Source organism: Serinus canaria, chromosome 10 (genome assembly GCF_022539315.1).
Source record: "Serinus canaria isolate serCan28SL12 chromosome 10, serCan2020, whole genome shotgun sequence".
Taxonomy (NCBI): Eukaryota; Metazoa; Chordata; class Aves; order Passeriformes; family Fringillidae; genus Serinus; species Serinus canaria.
Genome location: NC_066324.1, coordinates 2,747,085 through 2,768,904, shown reverse-complemented (window position 1 = coordinate 2,768,904; position 21,820 = coordinate 2,747,085). Strand labels below are relative to the sequence as shown.

Below are 21,820 nucleotides of genomic sequence, written 5' to 3'. Positions count from 1 at the left end.
GCTTTGCTAAGACAGCTACACAGATGTACACTCTCCCAAACACAGGAGTGCATATTTATTCCAGTGGCGCAATATCAGAAATAGGATTTCCTCCCAGAACACAAGTGCAGTGAAAATTGCTCTGCACTATCTGGAGAAGGGAGTTTAAATCAACCCTTGATCTTTGACTCCTTTTACAGCCAAAAATACAATCCCTCTGTCAGGCAAGCATGCTGTAGATCTTAATGACTGTGCTGAACACTGCAGCTCCTAACTCACTCAGGCTGATTGCTGCACAGCCACAGCAAAGACTCCAAGCAGACTGCTGGTGCCTGGCACCAGAATCTAAGGAACCAGAACTGCCACAACCCTGCTGACAACCAAGCTTCTGGCCCCACCTGGCCATCACCAGACCAACAAGCCCAAGGAAAGGGCTGCAAAAAGGAGAAAGGGAGAGGTAGAACATCAATAGAAGACCCACATGAGAACACACAAGTCAACAAAGCAGCAAAGATACCCACCATCACAGCATCATAAACCAGGGCTTGTAAGAGAAGCTTCTGCCCTGCGCTGGAGGGGAGCTTCAGTGACCCATTGACAGCAGAGAGAGGCTCTTTGGTGATGGTGTCTCCATATCTGGTGATGCTGTTTGTCCAGGCCTGGTTGGTTGATTTATTCCATGAAGACTGCAGGAGAAAAGTGGCAGAAGAAAAGATGCAGTTATCACAGACATGGATTCTCATCCTCATACATGTGAAATGAGAAGCAGCTTGAAAAGTGCAAATTGTGAAAATACCATGAACGTGGAGGACACTTCTGATAGCATCAAAATAAAAACGCTCTGCAATGAACTCACACGGTCCCTGCCTTAGAACTGGCTTTACTGCTGTTACATGGGCTGATGCAGAGCTCATGTAAAAGGGATAAAAGATGCCAGATGGTTCACAACTGGTTGCATAAGGGGCTTCCCACTGATTCTCAAATTCTGAGGCCAGTGGGTAAATCATGGCACAGACATCATTTAGAGGTCCACTAAAATCAACTCCCTGCAAAGCTGCAACAGCCCAGAGCAGAACAAGCCTACTGAGAAATACCACAGAGCTGGGGAGGGACAGGAAAATCTGGAGCTGAGTGACCACAGCCCTTGCTTGGGCAGAAGCCACGCTCCACAGAACAGAGAAGGAGCCTCACCCGTGTGCAGTGCCCTGTGCGCTCCAGTAGGAGCTGGACATTCTGCTAAACTGTTCGCTCTGCAGCACAGACAAGAGTCCCGCTCCAAGCCAGGACTTGGGAAAACACTCTGCCATTCCTCATCAACACAGAGGCACAAAACTGGGAACTGGGGGCTTTAATTTTTTAATTTTTTTTTTTTACAACAGACCACCAAGCAATTCTTTGCTCAGCTTTAAATCCCCTGGGCAACCAGTGTTACCTTGTTTGTAGATCTAATTAAATTATATGGGCTGAACGCAATTTGTTCTGGGTTCTTTCAGCTTCCCCTTGCAATAAACTGTTGAATGCACACCTCTGTGTATGGGAAATGTGTGTCTTTAAGAGCTGAAGTTATTTAACAGCTCAGACTATTAGTTCACAGGCAGAAAAGTATTTTCTTTCCAGGTTTTGATTTTATTGGGCTGTCCTGTATGTCCTGTACGAGCTGAGCCTTACTAGTACTCACGTACATATACACGTAAACACACAACTCAGATTTAAGGATCACGCAGGCCCATTATCTCTGGCCTTGTTCCACAGATGCTACATTATTGTGTGGGTACAAGAGAGGCTGATGCAGGGAAGAGGAGAAAATCCTGACCTGACAACAGTGACTTCACACATGCACACAGAATACTGGTGATGTGAGCATGGTGGCTGTGTAGGGTGAAGATACCCTACACATCTATTCAAACCCACTGACCCTCTATTGCTCACTGCCAGCAGAAGCCCAGGCTCCTGCTCTGCATATGTGGCTGCTCCTTAGGCCAAATCTATTCCAACAACCACCAACGTAGTTTGAGTCCAGCTGAGACAGCGAGGAGATTTCTGACATCAGCCTGACCTTGGGTGAGTCATTTGACCTCCTTGTGCCTCGGTCCATCTAGCTGAAAATTAGGTAGAAATACACCACCAGATGTTGTATGTGAGCCAGGCATTCCTAAGTCAGCTATTTAGCAAGAAGCAAATGCTACCTCGTGCTGCCAGGGCTGGCAGAAGGACATTTGTGTATGCGCTGAAGGGCGGCCAGAGCTGCTCCCAAGCCCTCTGTCCACCCTCACTTGGGCACCCAAATGGCTCAACACCTTGTGGGAGGCAGAGCCATGTTACATCTCAGCACCACCCCCAAGTCACAGGAGCTTTGCTGCTGCCTCAGGAGCAAATTTTTAGCAAACAAATAGTGAAAGGCCTCATTGATATGCCAACACCCTGCAGAACAGTGATGGCCAAGCTCTGCACTGCGGCTATCAAACATTTGCTAATTTAGATGTGGATGCTTGAGGCAGTGTCTTTTCTATTTCTCTCTCTGCAATCCTCAACAACATATTCCAAGCCAAAAGCCTTCCCTAATTGCTCTGCTTCTAAGTGGACAATCATTAAACTACGTTTTAATAGCAAGAAATCAACCAAGCGATCACAGAGAGCTCACAATAAGGAATATCTCCACATGCGAGTGCTCAAGGAGCGTGTTCAATTTTCTTCTGCTGCCATCTGAAAGGCTTTCTGCAGCTACATCCCTGACTGATGGCTTCTGTGCCTCTTCCAAGGAACATACGTTACTGAGCAAATAGTGCCTGGAAATTTCAGCACTGAACCTACACAAATCTGCACACATGCACCAAATGTGTGTCCTGTTAGAGATGCCTGCATGCATATTTGCCATCAGAGATCTGAGCATCATACGCAGACACACATACAGAGCAAACTCGAAAACCTTCTTGCAGGCATCTTGTGAATACCAAAAAACGTGGAAAGAAACAGGCAGCTCTACTGCAATCCCCCATGGACCATCTGTTAGCGGAAATGTCAATCTGCCATGTTTACATAGGTTTTGATGACTCTGGGAACAGCCTGTTCAGCTCTGGCTGAAATTGGCTGCAATGAAGAACAAACTTGTTTTGTACCAGTTTGCAACTTTCAACAAACAGAAAAAACCATCAGCCACACAACATGGCCTGTGTCCCACATGTTGTTCGAGCACATTATGTTTGAGAGGGGGGGAAAAAAAAAGCAAAAGACAAATCCCTCTTGGGGCTTAGCCTCTATGATTGGGCAGGAGCAATTAACTCTAGGACTGTTTTCATCACAGACCTGAAGAAATCTTGTGTGCCTGAAAGCTTCACTGCTTTTTTAAGCAGCATTTTTTTGTGTAATAAATGATACTATTTCTTTTTACTCAAGGGGAGCTAGTGGGTGGCTGAAGGAAGGAAATATTGTCTTGGTTTTTACAACACAGTAATGAAGGCAAGGAGCAAGGAGTGTCAGTCTAATACTAATATAAAGAGGGAAGAATCTCTTTGTCAGTTCACTGCAAACACAAGAATGAAAACTAATAAAAACATCTTCCAATAAAAGACATTTCCATTACAGCTAAATCCTTATCAAAGCAAACAAGCCTTTTCATTTTAGCCTTTTTATAGAAACTCCAACTGGTAAAAATGTGCCTAGATCGTGTTACCTTCTCAGTGACAAGTCATGATTTCATGCAAATATATGAGCTGAGAATGAACACATAGCAAAAGTTCAACTTGAAACCTTCCCCTTTTTTTTAGGATGGTTATTTAAAGTAGCTTGAAGCCCTGTGCAAAACAAGGCTGGGATGTTTTAATGTGCCCAGCTTTTGAGAGTGGTGCAGCAGAGAGAAAAGGTTCATTGCTGAACAGCAGTGGGTGGGAGTGGGAAGGCTCCGTGTCACGCAAACACAGCGACATCCCTGCCTGCATCTGGGATGCAACACACAGATCTCTGTCAGCAGATAAGAGTCTCTGCTCGCTGTCACCAGGAGCACAGCTCTTGTCTGAAGCTTCTCAGAAAACATTGGGATTCTTTTCCACGCAGAAAAATTTCAACATGAAAATGACAAACAACCCGGGTAGATCCAAATTTCCTGATGTGTTACAGCTTCTGCTCTCCGAGTCACAGGGATGCTTCGTGGGAAATGCAGTCCTGTGGGACGGAGGCCCACAGGGAAGGAGAAGGGCAGCAAGCAAGGAAGGCTCCAGCTCACAAGAACATCAATAGCAAACATTTCCAAACCAAAATGCTTGGGTTTGGCTTCATTCAATGAAAAGCTGAAGTCTTCCATGGAAAGCAGATGCTTTTTAATGTTCTCCCCCACCCTTTAAATTGCTTGGCCCACAAGCAGCAGTGACAGAGATGTCTGGAGCAGAGCCATTTTATCATCCTCAGTCCATCTGTCAGAGGAGACAGAGCTGCATCACCACAGCCTGTGCACGACTGTGTCATTTATAACAGGGCTACTGAGGGCATCAGTCTGGGGGTTGCTTGCAAGGGGAAGAGAGTAATAGAGGAAAATCACTTGTCAGTGTATTTGGAAGTCCTTGTCTGTGACCACTGGAAACACATAAAGGAAGGAAGAGGAACCACTGAATGGCCAACTGTACTAATGGAGCTGTGAGCATCCAGAGGGGTCCCATGCTGGCACCTTGACTGCAGTAGCACCTTGATGTCCTGCAGGAAGGGACAGGGCGTCCAGGAAGTTCCTTTGGGACTGTCCCACCTTCCACTTGCACCATCCTGCACCTCCAGCACTATGTGTAACAGCTCAAGAAGAATCACAGTCCTGCATTTGAAGGAACTGATTATCTTGACCTGAAAATGACCAAGGGGACATCTCACCACCCTTACTCACAATTTTTTGCAGGAATCAGTTCCAATCTCAGAGTTTTTTAAGACTTCCTACTCTCAGTCTGTTCTCCAGTCCCCACACCTGTAAAATGACATCCACTCAGTTCTGACTCCATATAGCATGGGGACAGTCCCTTCTTTGTGTCTATCTAACATGGAGCATCCAACCTTCACTGGAACCTCAGGCTGCCACAAGAATAAAAATAATAAAAAATAATCCATGGAATGGTAAGAAATGAGTCAGCATGGGAACAGCCTGCAGGCCCAGAGCAGCCAATGCAAGTGCCAGCCAGCAAACACAAACCAAGTTTCAGGAGCATAACCTGAGGACAGAGGGACAAGCAGACAACTGGAGGTCACAGCTACGCAAATCTGACCTGCAGTGCCAGCAGCCTCAGCCCAAGGGTCTGGCCTAGCCAACATCCCCAGCTCTGTGGTGACATGATATGCTGCTAAACAAAAGGGATTCTTGAGGCATTTCTCACTCTCTCTCTTCAGTGAATAGAACTTCAAGTCATAGTATCCAACCTAGAACACCCTGGGGAGCTTCCCCTTGCCAGGCTGGACAGGAATTTCCTTCCACAATGATTTTCTCTTTCCTGTGGCTCTCTTGCATTCCTTGCCATGGATTTTCACAGCCCCAACTTCACACAGCATGAGAGAAGAAAAGAGAAGGCAACAAAGGCAGCTGGTCACTGCAGGGTGCAAAGCTCCCACAAAACTCTGTTCCAGGCGGGGTCCCTGGGGCTTTCCAGCTTTAATGGATGCTGGGGGAAGCTATTTGCAGCACACAGGACACCCACACCCACTCCACAGCCTCGACTAGAAGCATTTTGTGTACAAGCACGGAGATGCACACACTCACAGCTTCTCCTGACTTGGTTTACATCCACTGTGGGCACCAGGCATGTGTGCCCCACTCCAGCCATGTACCTGAGACCTGCCCAACTCCCTGACTGCCCAGCCAGGTAACATCTCATCACCATCCATGGGGCCTCTTGGCCACTGCAGCACAAAGGTGTTTCTTGGCCATATTCTTTTCACACTTGATTATACACGTCGGAGTACAGAAAGGAAGCAACGGTGCTCAGGTGGTACTTCCAGCAGGAATGGGGCAGTGCAGGGAGCAGGGTCTCCTGCGTGGGAGCACATCTCCCTCCAGTGCCCGCTCCCAGCAACAACAGCCTGTTGCTCCCGGCCACCACTCGATCTCCTTCACCTGCCAGGTCACCCTCCTGGTCGGCACGGGTGACAGCACTGCTCCCCGGGTGGCTGCTTCCCAGTGACCCTTGCTTCCCTAGCTACATCCATCAAAAAAAAAAAAAAAACCCTCAGTGAATTTATCTCTCAGTGGCCATTCCCCATCTAATTATGGAAACTCTACAGCCAGAACAGTCCATCTCCCCCAAAGCTCTGATTTGTGGCTGTAACTCTGCTGCTGGGCACTGCCCACTCTGAGGGCCCCAAGCTCTCAGGTTGAGCCTCATGTGGCCAGGCCTTGGCACTGCCATCTCCCTCTCCAGCCCGGCTCTGCACATATGCAGATCTTGGTGTAAGCCCTTGCAGTCAGGATTGCTGCTCTGGAAGAGAGATCTGGATATGCTGCCCCCAAAAAGGCCTCACAAAGAAGGAACTTCCCCCCACCCTGACCTGTTCTCAGGGGTAAGTCCCCATCACTGAAAACATTTGTTCCTTATTTAACTGAGAGTTGTAGGAAATTCCTCACACTCTTCGGCTTGGGTCCAGACAGGCAGCCACATTCCACCAAAATCCATAGATGTGGCTTGGCTGCAAACAAACAGCCTCTCCTCCAGCTGAGTGCTGATCTGCCACAGCACACAGGGATGGCCACGGGCACGGCTTCAGCTCATGGGGCTAGTGAGGCCAGCAGAGACTTTGTGTTTGCCAAAGATCCCACCAGCACTGCCTCTAGCACATGGACAGGGCTTGTGGGCAGCCAGGTACCTGAACTCACCTTCCCTCCAGTGACACACGAGTGCATCGTTGATGCAAACGTGAAATCCCATGCGCTCACAATGCATTTGTTTTACTGAACCTCCTAATTACTTTACATGCTCTCCCAGGGCTACAAAGAGAGACATAAACAGATTAACTAAATTAGGCCAATTAAAGGTTCCCTAATGGAATGAAATGTTTCAGGCAAGCTTGGAAGAGGAAATGGGCAGGGAGGAATGAAAGACAATGCAGTGTCAGGCAAACCAAGCAGGGCAGGAAAAGACTACTTCAAAAAATAAGGTTCACAAAAACCCCACAATTTCACCTCTTGTTTATCTTCAAGAGTATTCCAGTGAACACTATTTATGGAGACAGCTTCTTTTAGTCCAAGCAAAAGAGAATCCTGGAAGGCCACGTGTCTGCTCTAGAAATCACATTTCCTCCCACCATCCACATGCCACAGCAACACAAATACCACAGCTTTCTGCAGCACCAAGTTTGGCAGCAGCTTCTCAGATTGAGGGGTCACTGTCCCAGGAAATGAAAAGGGGTGGTAGATGCACAAGGATCCCAAATTATATCCAACAGCCAAGGCTGAGCCAGTCAAGTTTTACAGAGAGGGGAAATGTGTGACTGTCCAACTCCAGCCTGCAGCCAAGACTTCTGGCACTGCAGAGCCAGGACAGGATCCCACCCGGGCTTCCCAGCAGCCACACACCAAACTAAGGCTCTTGCCAAAGATGGGAGCCCAGTCACCATGTGCATGGGTCCTTACCTTCCTCTTCCCATGGAAGATATCCTCAGGAAGGCTCGTGTGGATGAGGCTGTGCACTTCTGCCAGCTCTGTGATGTCCCCCAGGGGCACGGGCGCATCCTCAGGGAGTGGGGACATGAGGGACTCGAGCTCATGTGAGTCCAAGGTGGCACTGGGAGAGGCCAACCCTTGCCTGCTCCGGTGGTAGTACGTGTGGTTGCCAGCAGCCTGGGAATCCAGGCCTGGCAGGGCCTCCCTGAGGGAAAACAAGCAAGAGTTGATATCTCAGCTGGTCCTTGTGCAAGTGATGAGGCCCAAGCCATGCCCTGCCACTCCTGGGCATATGCTTTATCATCACATCCCACTGTAACACTTTTCTCTGCAGATATATCTCTGCACCACCTCGGTTAATGCCAAAGCTCAGAAAAATCCTGCACACAGGTAATAAACTGGTTCTTCCATTTTCTTGAGGCTTTTTCTTTCTCTGAAAAACACCCTCTACTAGTCTAAGAATGCAAATTGAAGAGAAACCACTGAAAAAAGTAAATCAGTGTAAAGATTATACTAAATATATTCCTTATCCACCCACAGATCCAAGCTGTGCATTAACTGTCCCCTACACCACATCCCAAGCAGCCCAGCTGAACAGGGGATGGAGCTCACACTGGTTTTGTCTCCTTCCAAGCAGCCTCCTTTACCTGAGGTGCCACCCACCTGTGCTTGCTGTTGCGGAAGCTGGCACACATGCAGAAGAGAATGCAAAGCAGCCCCAGGCACACCCCCACGATGATCCCTGTCACAGAGTGGATATCCAGGACATCTAGGAGGGGAAGGAATGACAGCCACATCATTTCAACTCCTAGCAGGAAGAGGGTACAAAGTGTCTCATGTTCAGAGAAGCATCAGATGTACTACACCAAACAGGTTTAAAAGGTCCTTTGAACCCAACTGTTCTGTGGTTCTGATTCTATACACATAAAACAATAAAATTCCTTGGTAGTGACAATTTAGATCAACTTAAAGCAAACTGGCATCTATGCATATTCATTAATGCCATGCCACAGCAAGAGGCAGGTTGCCCTTCCAGAGGAACCAGGATGGGGAAGAGCTGAAGTTTGGCTGTGGGATGGGTTCTGGAGATGCACATCTGAGGGCTCTGCTGTGATCCCCTGCACTGCCCTGCAGAGAATCCAATCTCACATCCTCCACAGCATCACCAGGCAATTGCTTGGTAAACAGAAATGCCACTGCTGACAGATCAGTCTCCAGCCATGCAATTCCCCTCCTACCCTGGGGTAAGAGGGATTCATACCAGACAGCTTCTCCCGGAGCGTGTGCACATCCTTAACATTGGAGTAGGGACCAGATCCCACCACTGTCTTTGCTCCCATCTTGAAGAAGTATCTGGTATCACTTTCCAGGCCATGCACTTCAGTGCTGAAGATGTTTCCTGACCAAAAGCAAATCAAAAGAGATTTAAAATGTTCTGTTTCAGGAGTATTCAGAGGCTACAGAAAAGCAGCTGTGAAATTGCTGGACCCTCAGAAGTGAGGGATTTTGTGACATTTTTGTGCATTTCACACACCTCTTCAGTAATAATGAACTTCCTGCTTACAGATCCAAAAATACTACTTGTGATGCTGCTGGCACACATTTTTCTAGGAATTGCTGGCTTCCAGGCTGCATCTGTAGGTTATTTCCTGGATGATAATGGCTATTTCAGCCCCAGACACATACGATTTCATGTCTCTCAGTAGCCATGTCCCTAGACTCTCTACTATGACCAGGTACAGCATATGCTTCAAGAAAACTGCCAGGATGAGCTCTTGAATATTTGTCTGTATGCAAAGTGAGGCAGAAATCAGGGCAGCAGGACTGAGCAACCAGAGAGAGGAAAGGAGGCAGGAGGACTGAGGGGTATTAGAGCACCCAGAGGAGACTCACCTTCTCGTGTCAGCAAGGTCCACATGTCATCTGGCTGTGTGTTGTTGGCATTGTACAAGATGAGATACTCCACAATGATGCCATTGGGCTCCACAGGTGGGCACCAGTGCACCTGGACAGCATAGGGGTTGAGAGGGTGCAGCCGCAGGTCAGATGGAGGAGTGGAGGGCCCTGGCAGAGACAAATAAAGAGCCAGCCTGAGCAGCAGGAAGAGGAGCACAGCATTCATCCCCAGAGAGCCTCCCAGCATGGACTCAAGGTCATCAGAGCTTTGAGGGGGTCTGAGATCACATCTCTCAGGGGCACACTGGGAGGGATCTGACAGAGACTCAAGGAAAGGCAGGAGAAATGAGGATTTGGTTCCCATGAACACTCACGGTCGGGCAGGGTGAAGCGCTCCACCACGCTGCCGAAGGGGCCATCGATGCCAACACCATTGGACTGCACAGCAAACTCATACCTGGTGTAGGGCTTTAGCCCACTAATGAGAATGTCTTCATCTGAGCTGGAAAGAGAGGACGCAGCACAAGGCTGTGAACACTTGAGGGTTCTCCCATGTCACCTTGACACCCCACCAGGAACACTCTGAGAGATTATCCTAACTCTGACAGTATTTGATTTTCCATCTCTTGCAGCCATTTGAATGCAAGAATACTCAGCTCCCAGGGACAGAGCAAAACAGTTCCCAGTCTCCAGGATAATTTCTGATGTACTAGCAGGGTAAAGTGGAAAACAGTCTGGTTAGAGGCTAAAAATGGGCACAAGTATTCAGATATAAGATACCTCCCCAAATTATTAAAACTGCTTAAACTCTAGCAATTTATAAACCAAACTTGTGAGGACCATCTCACAAATCACGAATGCATAATTGCACCCGTCCATGTTGTTAACAAGTGTGTAAGGTCCAACTACAGCAAAAGAGATGCAGAGATCAGCAAATGATTCCTTGCTATTCAAGTCAAGACAAGTCCCACTGCCACATCTCAGCAGTCCTGAACATTATCTGTGACCAGGGAAGATATTCCCAGCATATGGAACACCTAGGATTTTGCTAAGTTCTTTAAATTCCATGCAACTTCCTCCTGCCCTGTGTTCATTCCTGACATGAGCAGCCCAGGGCAGATGAACCCTCTTTACCTGGTGTAGTACGTCACAAGAGAGGCGTTTTTCAGGCCCCAGGGGCTGAAGCGCACAGTGTAGTTGACAATTTTGACTGTTGTGAAGTCAGGTTTCTTCCAGCGGAGCCAGATGGAAGTTGAGCTGTTGGACTCTGCATAGACTTGGACTGGAGGCAGTGGAGGCCCCTTCTGCACAGGGGGATCTATGGTGCAGCACAAAGAGAGATGTGGAGGTGTACAATAATGCCACTCACATGCAGTGGAAGAACCACCCTAATGAGAAGGGGGACATTTTGCTCCTTTCATTCCTTCCCAATTCCTTCAATGCGTTTTGTAATGACTGTCAAAGGAAGTTCCCTATTTTGGTATTATCCTTTTTGAAGTTCATCCTCTGTAATCCCTCCACCCCTCCTCTGTCAAGCAGGAGAGACACAACAACTGAAGGGCATTTCTCACCTACTGCTGTTGCAGGTGCCTTTTCTGTTTTGCCCTTCCAGACTGCTGCATACCCATCTTCGTGCTTATTGAATGCCACCAGCTTCACCTCGTACAGTTTCCCAGGAGCTGGAAAAATCAATCAGGGTTTGCCTTGGGTTATTTTTGTCACCAACCCTCCCTAGTCAGACATATTTTCTTTGATCTTTCCAGCTTTTCTCACAATCCAAGAAAGTAGCTTGAACATAATAAATACATTTTTGTTACCTTATACCTAAGTAAATATCACCTAATATCTAAATTACAGCAGGGAGTCCCCCTTCCACTTACAGGCTTCCCACACACAAACACTGTCTCACAGCTGGTGTATGTTATCAGCACAGCTGCTCTTTGGTTCTCCCCTCACTTTTGACAGAAATTATCAGCAGGAAATGGACTTGCCCCAGCCCTCAAGGGTTGACCCGTGTCCTGGCCTCTAGCAATCTACTCAGGATCTCTAGATCTTTCTCTCTTACAAACTGCTAAAGAAACCTACACAGACGGACTCCTCTCTCTACCATGGAAGTGACTGCACTGCACTGTTTATTCCTGAGGAGTGAGGACATTCTCTCCTCCCCCAAAATGCACCTCCTGTTTCTGAAGTCCTTTCTGATTTATTCACTGCTGTGAGGATGTTCCTTCCAGCAAGTCCTCAAACGCCCTGTTAAGTCACTGGCAGCCTTTGTTGTATGCTGTCTGTTTTGCTTTCACAGTAGAGCTTCCCAATTTGCAATTAGAAAAGCAACAATACACAGAAAACCCACACCAAAAACCTGAGGGTCCTCATTGCATGCTCTTCCCATGAGAGAGCCTCACACTGTGGGGAATCTCAAACTGAGCTGCAGGACAGGCAGTTCTGTCTCCAAGCAGTGCTGCTCTGGTCCAAAAACCACCTCCCTCTTTCCTCCAGCCTTTCATCCGCTTCTTCATTTTTAATGGAGATGTTTAATCAAAAAAACAACTTGGGAGATAAAAAGTTTTCAAAGAAGACATTCCCTGCAGCAGCCAGCCCCTTCAGGAGCTCAGCCAGAGCAGTCCACCCTGCCTTTTGTTACCTTGGCAGCAGCACATTGATGAAGTTTGTTAATTTGGGACATGCCTCTTCATTCCCTGCCCTCACAGATCACTGCTCTCTTTGCCAGACAATGTAAGCAGAATGAAACCTTTCTTATTGATGCCAATTTTATTATTACTGCCCTGATTACACTCCCAAAGGCTGATGGTACCAATTACCAAAGGCTTTCTCTGCTTCACAACACACGCTCACGCTCAGAATATAAAAACAGTTCAGCCACGTTTTTCTCCCCCAAAGAATCCCAAAAGCAAACAGAGTTTTGTCTGCCTCCAAGACAGCCTGATCTGCATTTCCACACTCTCCAGCCACAGAAAAATGTTTCAAACCCACACAAGGGGGATAAGGCACTCAACCTCCAAAGGGCTGGGACCACGGGCTCAGTGGAACAAAGAACACCCAGCCAGCACCACACTCTCCTTCTGGCTGAGCCTTGGGCTGGGCTTCACTGGGACACGAGCACATCATGGATGTGCAATCCAAAATGATGAGGAAAAGCTTACAGATGTGAGGCAGCTGTGGGCAGCTCCTGCTGGAGAATGGAGTGAAGGAAAGGACAAGTCCTCTGTCTCCATCCCTGGGCAGGATCAATACAGCAGCTGCTTACACGTGACGCCAGGGGAGCTCAACTGCAAGATCAAGCACCTTACATCCTGAAAATAGGGGTATTTTGGATTTCTCAGTCAGAGGATTGGCTTCAATTTTTATACACAGGCCCAGATGTTCAAGCTCTTAGAACAGGCAGACATAAAACTCTATCAAGCTGTCAAGAAGCTGGTAGGCAGCATGAAAACAGATGTATTTCACTGCATTCCATCATACATTAAATATAAGCAGAATAATCTAGTCCAGATCATTTTAAATCACTAATCTGGATGGCTGCATAATATATCCAATATGCTAAATATGTTGCTTCACTCAGCGTTTCAAGGTGCTCATATTGGCCAGGTGCCAGAAGCCATACTTTCCTTTAAGTGGGAAAACACCTTTATTTCCAGAGAGCTACTTCCAAAGGAATGCAATCTTCCTTTGTGGGAATGTGGAAGACAGGATCAGATCCCTGCCATTTATTTTTCACATAAATTATGGCCCTGGTAGTTGCACCTCAGTACAGGGAGTAAGTGCTAGAACATCGATGGAAGCCACTAAGAATTTCTCAGGAAAAACCCCTCCTGGTGATTCAGGAAAGCTTCCTTCTGATTTTGTAGACTGATGAAATTGCTGGATTTTCTGTGTGCCCTTGACCAGCTGCCCACCTCTCTCATGGGATTTCAGCATACACCTCTCAGACAAGACACATGGTACCATTAGTGATACCATTCTAAAGAGACATGATTTGCTCCAGGGATCAGCACGAGATGGGAGAAGTCTTCTATTTCAAGCCACACCTCAAACCAAGGCAAGGGACAGAGCACTGGCTTCAGTGACACTGCGGAGCGGTGGAGCCAAGTGACCACTCTGGACCTTGTCTGCACTGACATGGAACACAGCACATCTGAGCTCAGCCTGATATGCCCAGTGCCCAGCCTGGGATTCCCTAACACCACCTCAAACACCAGAACTGGCTTACTAGAGAGATGGTCGGTGCCCCAAGCCTGTCAGTGTCTAAAAGACATTTGGACAGAAACTGCTTTCATTTTTCATCAACATTGAGGTACCCAGGCAGTTGGACTCAATGCTCAAAGATAATACCAAGAGACAGTGTTGGATATTTGTTTTTATAGAGGGATCTTAGGAGAGGTTTCCAGTGCTGTGCTTTCCAGGCAGACATCCAAGATCTGGGAAATCCCCCCAGCTAATTCCCCATCAGCCCATATCACATTAGGGCTATCAGCCCTTCCTGAGACCACTGCCCACTCTGCCTACAAGCTGCAGCCATAAGTACTGGTACAGGGCAGTTCTGCGCCATAAAACTAAACCCTTCTAAATCCCAACCACTCCTCCTTCTTTCATGTGCAGAGCCCCTCCCTTCCTCAGCACAGCCAGATTCCTGACCCTTCCTTTACTCTACACATGCAGGAGCACATCATTCAACAGCACAAGGGGAGCAGAGGGAACGTCCTGGGCTGGGAGAAACCCGAGCCTGCACTCCTGACACAGCGATAGCCGATTCACAGCCACCAAATCATACGGAAACCATCAGGGCTTGACGGATGCCCAAATTCAAGGAAGTAATTACAGAAGAACAAGCAACCTTCTCAGCATCATCATGCCAGAGCATTTGGAACCAATTCAGCCCGCTCCCAGTCCCTGCACCAACTGACTTGCCAGTGGTTGGAGCAGCACGTGATGATGTTCCCATGTGGTTTCCTCTGCGCAATAATTACAGACCTAAATTCTTCAGAGAAACTCATCACTGTTAACACTCTCAATGGCAAGATGGCTGTGATAGAGCTAGGAGAACCCCACTTAAAGATGGCACAAACAGTCCTTCCAGGTGCTGCAGCCTGACCTTTACATTGGCCATAATACATAAGCTACAAGTGTAAGATGACAAGCACAACAGACACAAGCCCTACAGTGTCCACTCACTCGGCAGTAACAGAGTGAAACATAAAGTGGGGGATGGAAGAACTCTGGGAAACAGAAAGCCTCTTTCAAGGATGTATCTGCCATGACTCTCTTCTCTCTCCATCCTGTATCAATGGGCAAATCAATTAATTAATTCAATCAGATGTTAGGAACACAACCCCTTGTGGGAAATGCCAAGTACAGTGAGCCAGGCAGGCAGGACTCACTGCTACTCAGATCTTCTGTCATGGACACACTTCCATCCCTTTTCCTTTAGTGGGACAGAATACTGGGCTAAAATTAGTATGCTGTGAATTATCCCATCTCTGCATTTTAATACAGAGAGATTTCAAACAGCATGCAATTATAGAGCTCCTTAGAAACAGACAGGGAAGGAGAGATAATTGTCCTGACTGGAGATTTCAATCTTGGCACTCTTTATAGTGACACAATAAAAACACTAATTAAGAACCACTTATTAGCATACACTAAGTATATTGGTAACTTGGTTAAAATCCCTGCTAAATTGGCATTAGAAATTTCTGTGCTTTAAACTCTGCTCAATACAAGCCTAAAAAGCCCCACTTCAGGAAGGATTTTGGGTGATCTTAAAACACCTCAGATGGTCCTGGCCCTATGTATCTCCAGTCATGCAAAACACTCTTGGGAGGATCCTGGGATGCTACAAAGTGCAAGAGACAGGCCCTGGGTTTCCACATCAAGTGCTAGGAAGATGCAGCCAGCTAACCTAGTCGAGTCAGCTCATACTGCTTCACTTTCTTCTTTAGTTTTATGGGTCCTACATCCCAGTTCTCATCTTCAGCACCATCCAAAGGGCTCTCATCACTGGACTCCTCTGGGCCCACCTCTCTGTAGTAGAGCTTGTAGCCAGATATCTGGGCATGGTTTGCTGGGGGCTGCCACGTTATCAGGAGAGACTCCATCTTCGCTCGGACTTTTAATTCTGTTGGGGCAAACGGAACTGGAAGAAGAAGAAGACAAGAGAAAAAGATTGAGCCACATGTCTCCATTTCCCCAGTCTACTGAATCCTCCTGGTCCTCAGTAGTGAGGGAAGAGTGTGAGGAAAAGGCTGTCCCGAGTGAAGAAGTCTCCACTCCCTGACAGTGGAGAATCAGTCACACTCTACCACTGACTCTCCCAGCTCAGTGATACAGGAAACAACAATGTCACAAAGCCACTGTAGTGGTTTCTTAGTGTGTTCTGAGATATCACCATCTTTAACCACTGCTGGAGTCTGGTATGGGCTTGGCTCTGTTTGGCAGAATTGTCTATTCACTCCCAAATGTTGTTAACATTGGGATCTGGAGTTCTGTTTGTTTTCTTTCTTTTTTTTAAAGAACTTTCACAGCTGCACATAGAGGGTGCAAAGCCCCACTGCCAGGCAAGCAGTGAGATGTACAGGGGCTGCTGAGCAGCAAGGTAAAGATGAGCACTTCGTTCTGACCAAAACCAACAGTTGTAATTCCCAAAGGAAAGCAAGTATCTCTGAAAATGCCTTAAGTTTCCCACCCTGTCCCAAATCCCAGGCATTCCCCAGCCTCCTACCATGTGTCTGGTTGTCTCTGTCAGGAGTCCGATGCTGGGTCCACTCAGAAGGGGCCCCATATCCCACACTGGTGCTGGCTGCGATCCGAACTTTGTACACTTTGTTGGGATGGAGTGAGTACAGGGTGATCTGGGTCTCATTTCCACCCACTTCAATGGAGGTGACCTGATCTGCTGGAACCAAGAGGACACCACTGAAAATAGGGTTTTCCCAGCCAAAGGGAAGTACAGCTGAGCAGCCACAAGCCTCGCTACCTCCTTGTGGTCTGCATGCCCTGGGCAGGCTTGGCTTTGCCCAGAGCAGTCTTATGCCATCAGAAAAAAACTGTAAAGCTGGGCAGAGCTGATATTCTGACTGACAACTCCCTTTATTACATTCCAAACTGCAGGTTGCCTTTAGCACCAGAGCCTGCCCAGAGGGAGCTGTCAGAAACCTTGCTCTGATGATGTGATGGTGGAACACGAGCACAGCTAATGGGAGCTGATGGCATGTTCCAATGCTTCTCACTGCTGTATTTAAACCCTCACCTTAATGTGAACCAGAACTGTCCAGCAGCCCTGCTTTCCCCAAAATTCACACCCTCATCCACACCAGACAGAGGTTTTACTGCTCCCTCTTCAGCCCACCCAAGCTCATAAGGGAGGTAACAGGAAATTTAAACTGAGAATAGCCTGGGATTTTCACTGTATCAGCTAGCTGGTTTTGCTGAAGATTCATGTGGCCTGTTTAGAGTATACAGAGGTCTTGATTTCAACTTCCCTTGGTGTTAACTCAGGCAGGAGCACTGTCCCTGCTATGTAACTGCTGAGTGTGATCCCTGGATTGCAAGTGTTTCCAAGGTTTTACGATGCCACTGAGCCATGTGCAGGCTCAAGGCAAAAGAACCAGAGCCAGGAGTCACAGCAGAGACTACTAAGCCAGTTCAAATACATAGGAATGTGTCCAGCACCTCATCACACTCGCCATCCTTCTCTCAGGAAGAATCATGACCCTGGGAAGTGAGAAGCTGCAGAGCTTTGACAGTTTTAAGAGCAAATACCCAGAAGGATTTGCAAGGCAAGCACACGTGGAATTGGAACAGCCACATCCAGCAGACGTAAATGTTACCATCCCTGCTGAACCCTGCTTAGTGTGCCTGACAATGTAAATAAAATCAGAAAAAACTCGGTAATAGAGCAACACAACCTGGACAGGGTATTTAGGGCTTTTCTTTCACAAGGATCACTTTGATTAGACTCCATTTTAAGGAAATTGAAAGCACTTACTCCTCTTCCCCAAGCAGCATAAAGCTCTTTCCCCAAAACAGAGTGCACAGATGGCAGTGAAGGGCTGCTCATGCAGACATTTCTGGGACAGCACAAACATGGGTCAGGCCATTCTCCTGGGGACATGGCTCCTCCACAACCATCCTCCACAACCACACAAAAAGGCACCTCGAGGTGGTGTGAAATGCCACTGCCATAACCACCAGACAGAGCCAGGCTATGAAAGGGTTCTCCTCCCTTGGGTAAAACGAGTCCCTATTTTCAGCTTTGCACTACCTCCCCTTCACACTACAGGCTGTTAACACCACTGGAGCACACAACACAATCCCCAGCTGGTGCTTCCCTCACCTTCCTTGAGGGTGCAGTAGTCGATCTTGTACTTGGTTATCTTGCCGTTACTCAGCTCAGGAGGAGGAGGCAGCCACGTCACACGGATGTCACCAGGAGTCATGCTTGACAAGGACAGCTGAGGGGCTGCACTAGGAACTGGGTAAACAACCAAGAGAAGTCAGTAAAGACCAGAGCAACACCTCAACACATCTCTGCCAGCTCTCTGAGCTGGTTGGAGGCCACTGACTTGGCTGTACCACAGCCACTGGTGACTTGGTGTCTGTCCTGCAGGAACCAAAACACCACAGCCCTTCAGGCATGTCTGGGGAGGGGAGATGCCTGACTGCTTCACCTCCAAGCTGACCAGAGCCTGCTGGCCACAGCCACACTGCTCCCAGGGACCCGTGTCCAGGGCAAACTGGGCAGGGTGGCACCCACCAGCTCTCAGCTTGTGCTGTACGTGGAGCATGAAGGAGACACAAAAGCAAATGGCTCACAGATCCAAACTGCAGCCTGGGAATCCTCACTCCCTGGAGAATCACAGCTCTGGGCTGCAGGCAGCTTTCATGCTTTCAGCTCAGCCTTTCAGGCTTCAGACATACACATAGGACCACGCAGGTCACCATGTCAGGAGCATTAAAAGCACACAATGCACACGAGGTCTGCCAAAACCATCTCTGCTTGCCTCTTGTCCTGCAGCCTGTTGAAAGCTGTGCATGGCTTCCCGTTGGGCAGCTGTGCTTCTGGCACTCTGCCTTTACTGCTCACAAAATGCTATGTGATAAATGGTAAGATCAACACAAACTACTGGCTCTTAAGGGGTCTGACCTCAAGGCTCCTCCCACCCCTACAAATTGCAATAGATGTTTCTTCTGAGTTGAAATCCAGTCTGGCCCAGAGTGAAGCTTAGAGCAATATCACATAGGTTAGGAAAATGCCCTTAGAAGCTGCCTGCAATTCCCAAAGGATTCTCATGGGCCCCACCATCAGCCAGGGTATTTTCATATCTTTGATCACCCAAGCTGATGATGAGACCAGGGTGCAGGTTTAGGTTTCTAGGAGCTGCTACCACTCTGTAGCACATTCAGTGCTCACCATCAACCAGGTCAAGAACATTTCCTAGGCACCAGTACCCATCTAATTCAACACACCATCCTCCAGGGTCTGGACAACGATGGAAGAGGACGTCCGGCTGGCTCCGAGCTGGGAATATGCAACCACATAGAAGACATAGTTGGTGTTTGGTTCCAGATCCTTGACTTGCAGCTCAGTTGTGTCGTTATTGACAGCAAACTGGTATTCCACATTATCTGTTCCTAGAGCCAAGGAAATACTGATCAGCAGGTCAGTGAACTGCCAAGACACTTCTGAAAAAAATCACTTAATTCACAAGGTCTGCAGACTAAATCCACTTTAAAAATCACTGTGTCTTCTCCAGTTTTCCCAGCACCTGCACAGCCTCATCTCTTATATGATTTTTTTGGGCAGAAACTCCAATGCCTCAATGCTGATGTCTCCATTTTGACTCAAACTCCTTAATCCATGCTGAAGCAGCTGCAGTTATCAGTTTAATTTTCAGAGGAGCTCTGGCAACAGTTCAGCAGTAGCATTGGCTTGCTGGCTGTTTGGGAAGACACACCCCAAGAGAGCCAGGGCCTCACTTCAGATTCGGGGTGTGGATAATTTAATGATTTCCCCAGTACACAACGCAGCTGGTTGATATCACTGTTAGAAATCACACTCATTGCATACAAAATCAGTATGTATAAAATCAGCAGTGCCTGGTCCCATAGAATCCAGACAGCTCAACTATGTGGACACACTACTGCCAATCAAGAAGTTAGAATATGCTGGCTAATCCACAGGCACTGTCACTGGCTGATACGGACTCCAGGAGAAAACTCCTTCACCTGAAATGAAAAGGTCTCACACATGTCACTAGCTGGGGAAGAAGGTCAACCTGTGCCTTGTACCTTTGACAGAGCTGTGCTGCCCAGGGAGGTGACACCTACCCACTGCCCGCTGGTAGTGCAAAGAGAAGCCGATGATCTGCTCACTGTTGTGCTCCGGCCTCTCCCAGGACACGAGGACGGTGGTGCTGGAGAGGGACACGGCTGAGACCTTCTTGGGAGCGCTGGGCAAACCCTCCCGCACGATCACCGAGAGCTTGGCAGTGGCACAGGCCATGCCCAGGCTGTTCTCAGCCACACACTGGTAGTAGCCAGCATCCTCCAGGCCGATCTGGTTGATGACGAGGCTGCCGCTACTCTGCACCTTCACGCGCCCGTTGGAGAGGATGGGCTCCCCGTTCTTCAGCCAGTGGATGGTAGGGGCTGGCTCTCCCTCTGCCTTGCACACAAACCTGGCGGTGCTGGCTCGGGTGCGGGAGATAGTTTCAGGAGCCTGAGAGATGCTGGGAGTAGCTGGGAGGAGAAAAGAAAAATTAATGCAGGAAGGAGGAGGAAAAGATAGCAAAGCAAATCCCTTCTCCTCCCCGCTCGGTGCTATGTTTTATTCAGTAGCAGCTTTGCTTACAAGATGGGATTTGCCAGGCAGACTCTAGAGGCTTAATTTGGACTCTGTCTAAAAGGAAAAATAAATTCTGTATCAATCATGTGCTGCATTCCCTGATCCTAGGCTGTTCTCCCTGCTGGGTTCCAGGATACTGAAAGTTAATTGCTGATAGAGATTTCCAAGGGGGAACCCTGGAGAACAAGAATAAGGCATAAAACGGTTCAGTAAATACCAGGAACTAAACCCCAAATTAAAGAGGTGACACTCCCACTGAGAGCTATCTCAGTTTGGGCCTCCTGGCTCTAACTTGGCTCCCACTTCACCCAAGACCGCAAACCCTTGGGGATCTCCTGGATGTTGATTCATGCAACCCACAGCAAACTGGTCAGCATTGGTACTGGAGAATTTGCCTGCTCTACTCACCGAGGATGCGGAGCTCAGCTGCGGCGGTAACGAACTGCCGGGTTTGGGGTTTGTTGGCTCGGCAGACGTACACCCCAGAGTGATGGGGCTGGCTGGAAGGAATGAGGAGATTTGTCCGGCCCAGCACAATCACATCTGTGGAAATGGACTTTCCATCTGCAGGAAGAAACATGCACAAGTGTGGGAGGGAGCCCAGGCTGCCCTTTATGAGGGCTTGTAAGCAATGCCAGGATCACAGCTGGGGAGTGGAGAGAACCCCAAACCCCAAACCCCAGCACAGAGGAAGATTCCTGCTGGGACACCGCTCAGTGCTTGATAGCCAGCTCAAGCCAATGTTGCCTCAAGGTTTAGTTTAGCCTGTAATAATCCAAACAGTTCTGGTTTGGATCAAAACAGTCTCTGATGCCTAGGGTGTGCCTGCAATGAGAGCCCTAGGAATAGCACATTCAAGGGAAAGCTGTGCTAACACACAGTTGGGAAAAGCTGCTGGATCTGCCTGCTGAACCCTGTTCATGCAATGTCAGCAAGACTGTTGAATCACTGACAACTCAGGGGCTCCTCTTCCTCCTCTGTGTCCTGGATGTGAATCCAAATTTACTGAGCTTCCTGATCCACTCCTTGTTCACAGCTTGGCTATGAGGTGCCAGAAAGACACCTGGCACTCCCTGGGACTCTGGTGTTTATGTCAGAGACATGGGCCGTGAGCTGCCTTCTCCCCATTCTCCAGGCTGGGTGCTCAGCACTGCTGAGTAGGGAAGGAGGAAAGGGCAGCTCTATATCACTGGCTAGGAGCCAAGATGTCTTTCTACAACTTCAAGCAGCCCTGGCTCCTCGGCATCACAGACAGGGCAGAGGCTGGTGCTGGGCACTGCATATTTGGAGCATCACTCTGAGGTGAGAAACTCAGAGATATGGCACTGGTACCTCTGAGAGTGTGTGGGAGACAAAGCCAAGAGCTGGGGACAAGCTGAGGAAAGGCTTGGATGGGAGGTCTGGCACAAGTCTGCAGACTGGGAAGACCAGCCAATTTGTGCAGTACCTGTGCACCACCA

At 48.3% G+C, this 21,820-nt stretch overlaps 2 protein-coding genes across 2 annotated transcripts in view; one reads left to right on the top strand and one right to left on the bottom strand.

Moving 5' to 3' along the window:
* The window catches only part of MTFMT (mitochondrial methionyl-tRNA formyltransferase), a 431,560-nt gene that overhangs the window by 179,513 nt on the left and 230,227 nt on the right, over positions 1-21,820 (top strand). The gene's annotated exons all lie outside the window — the stretch shown is intronic.
* Positions 1-21,820, bottom strand: part of IGDCC4 (immunoglobulin superfamily DCC subclass member 4) — an 87,478-nt gene that overhangs the window by 5,721 nt on the left and 59,937 nt on the right. Inside the window, exons 6-19 of the mRNA XM_018913993.3 lie at positions 20,769-20,924; positions 19,844-20,254; positions 18,983-19,147; positions 17,850-17,987; positions 16,236-16,406; positions 15,417-15,650; positions 11,068-11,175; positions 10,631-10,814; positions 9,871-9,998; positions 9,494-9,664; positions 8,862-8,999; positions 8,264-8,369; positions 7,571-7,805; positions 501-665 (exon numbers count right to left, since the gene is read on the bottom strand). Coding sequence (XP_018769538.3) covers positions 501-665; positions 7,571-7,805; positions 8,264-8,369; positions 8,862-8,999; positions 9,494-9,664; positions 9,871-9,998; positions 10,631-10,814; positions 11,068-11,175; positions 15,417-15,650; positions 16,236-16,406; positions 17,850-17,987; positions 18,983-19,147; positions 19,844-20,254; positions 20,769-20,924 — 2,510 coding nt within the window. The remainder of the gene's footprint in view (positions 1-500; positions 666-7,570; positions 7,806-8,263; positions 8,370-8,861; positions 9,000-9,493; positions 9,665-9,870; positions 9,999-10,630; positions 10,815-11,067; positions 11,176-15,416; positions 15,651-16,235; positions 16,407-17,849; positions 17,988-18,982; positions 19,148-19,843; positions 20,255-20,768; positions 20,925-21,820) is intronic.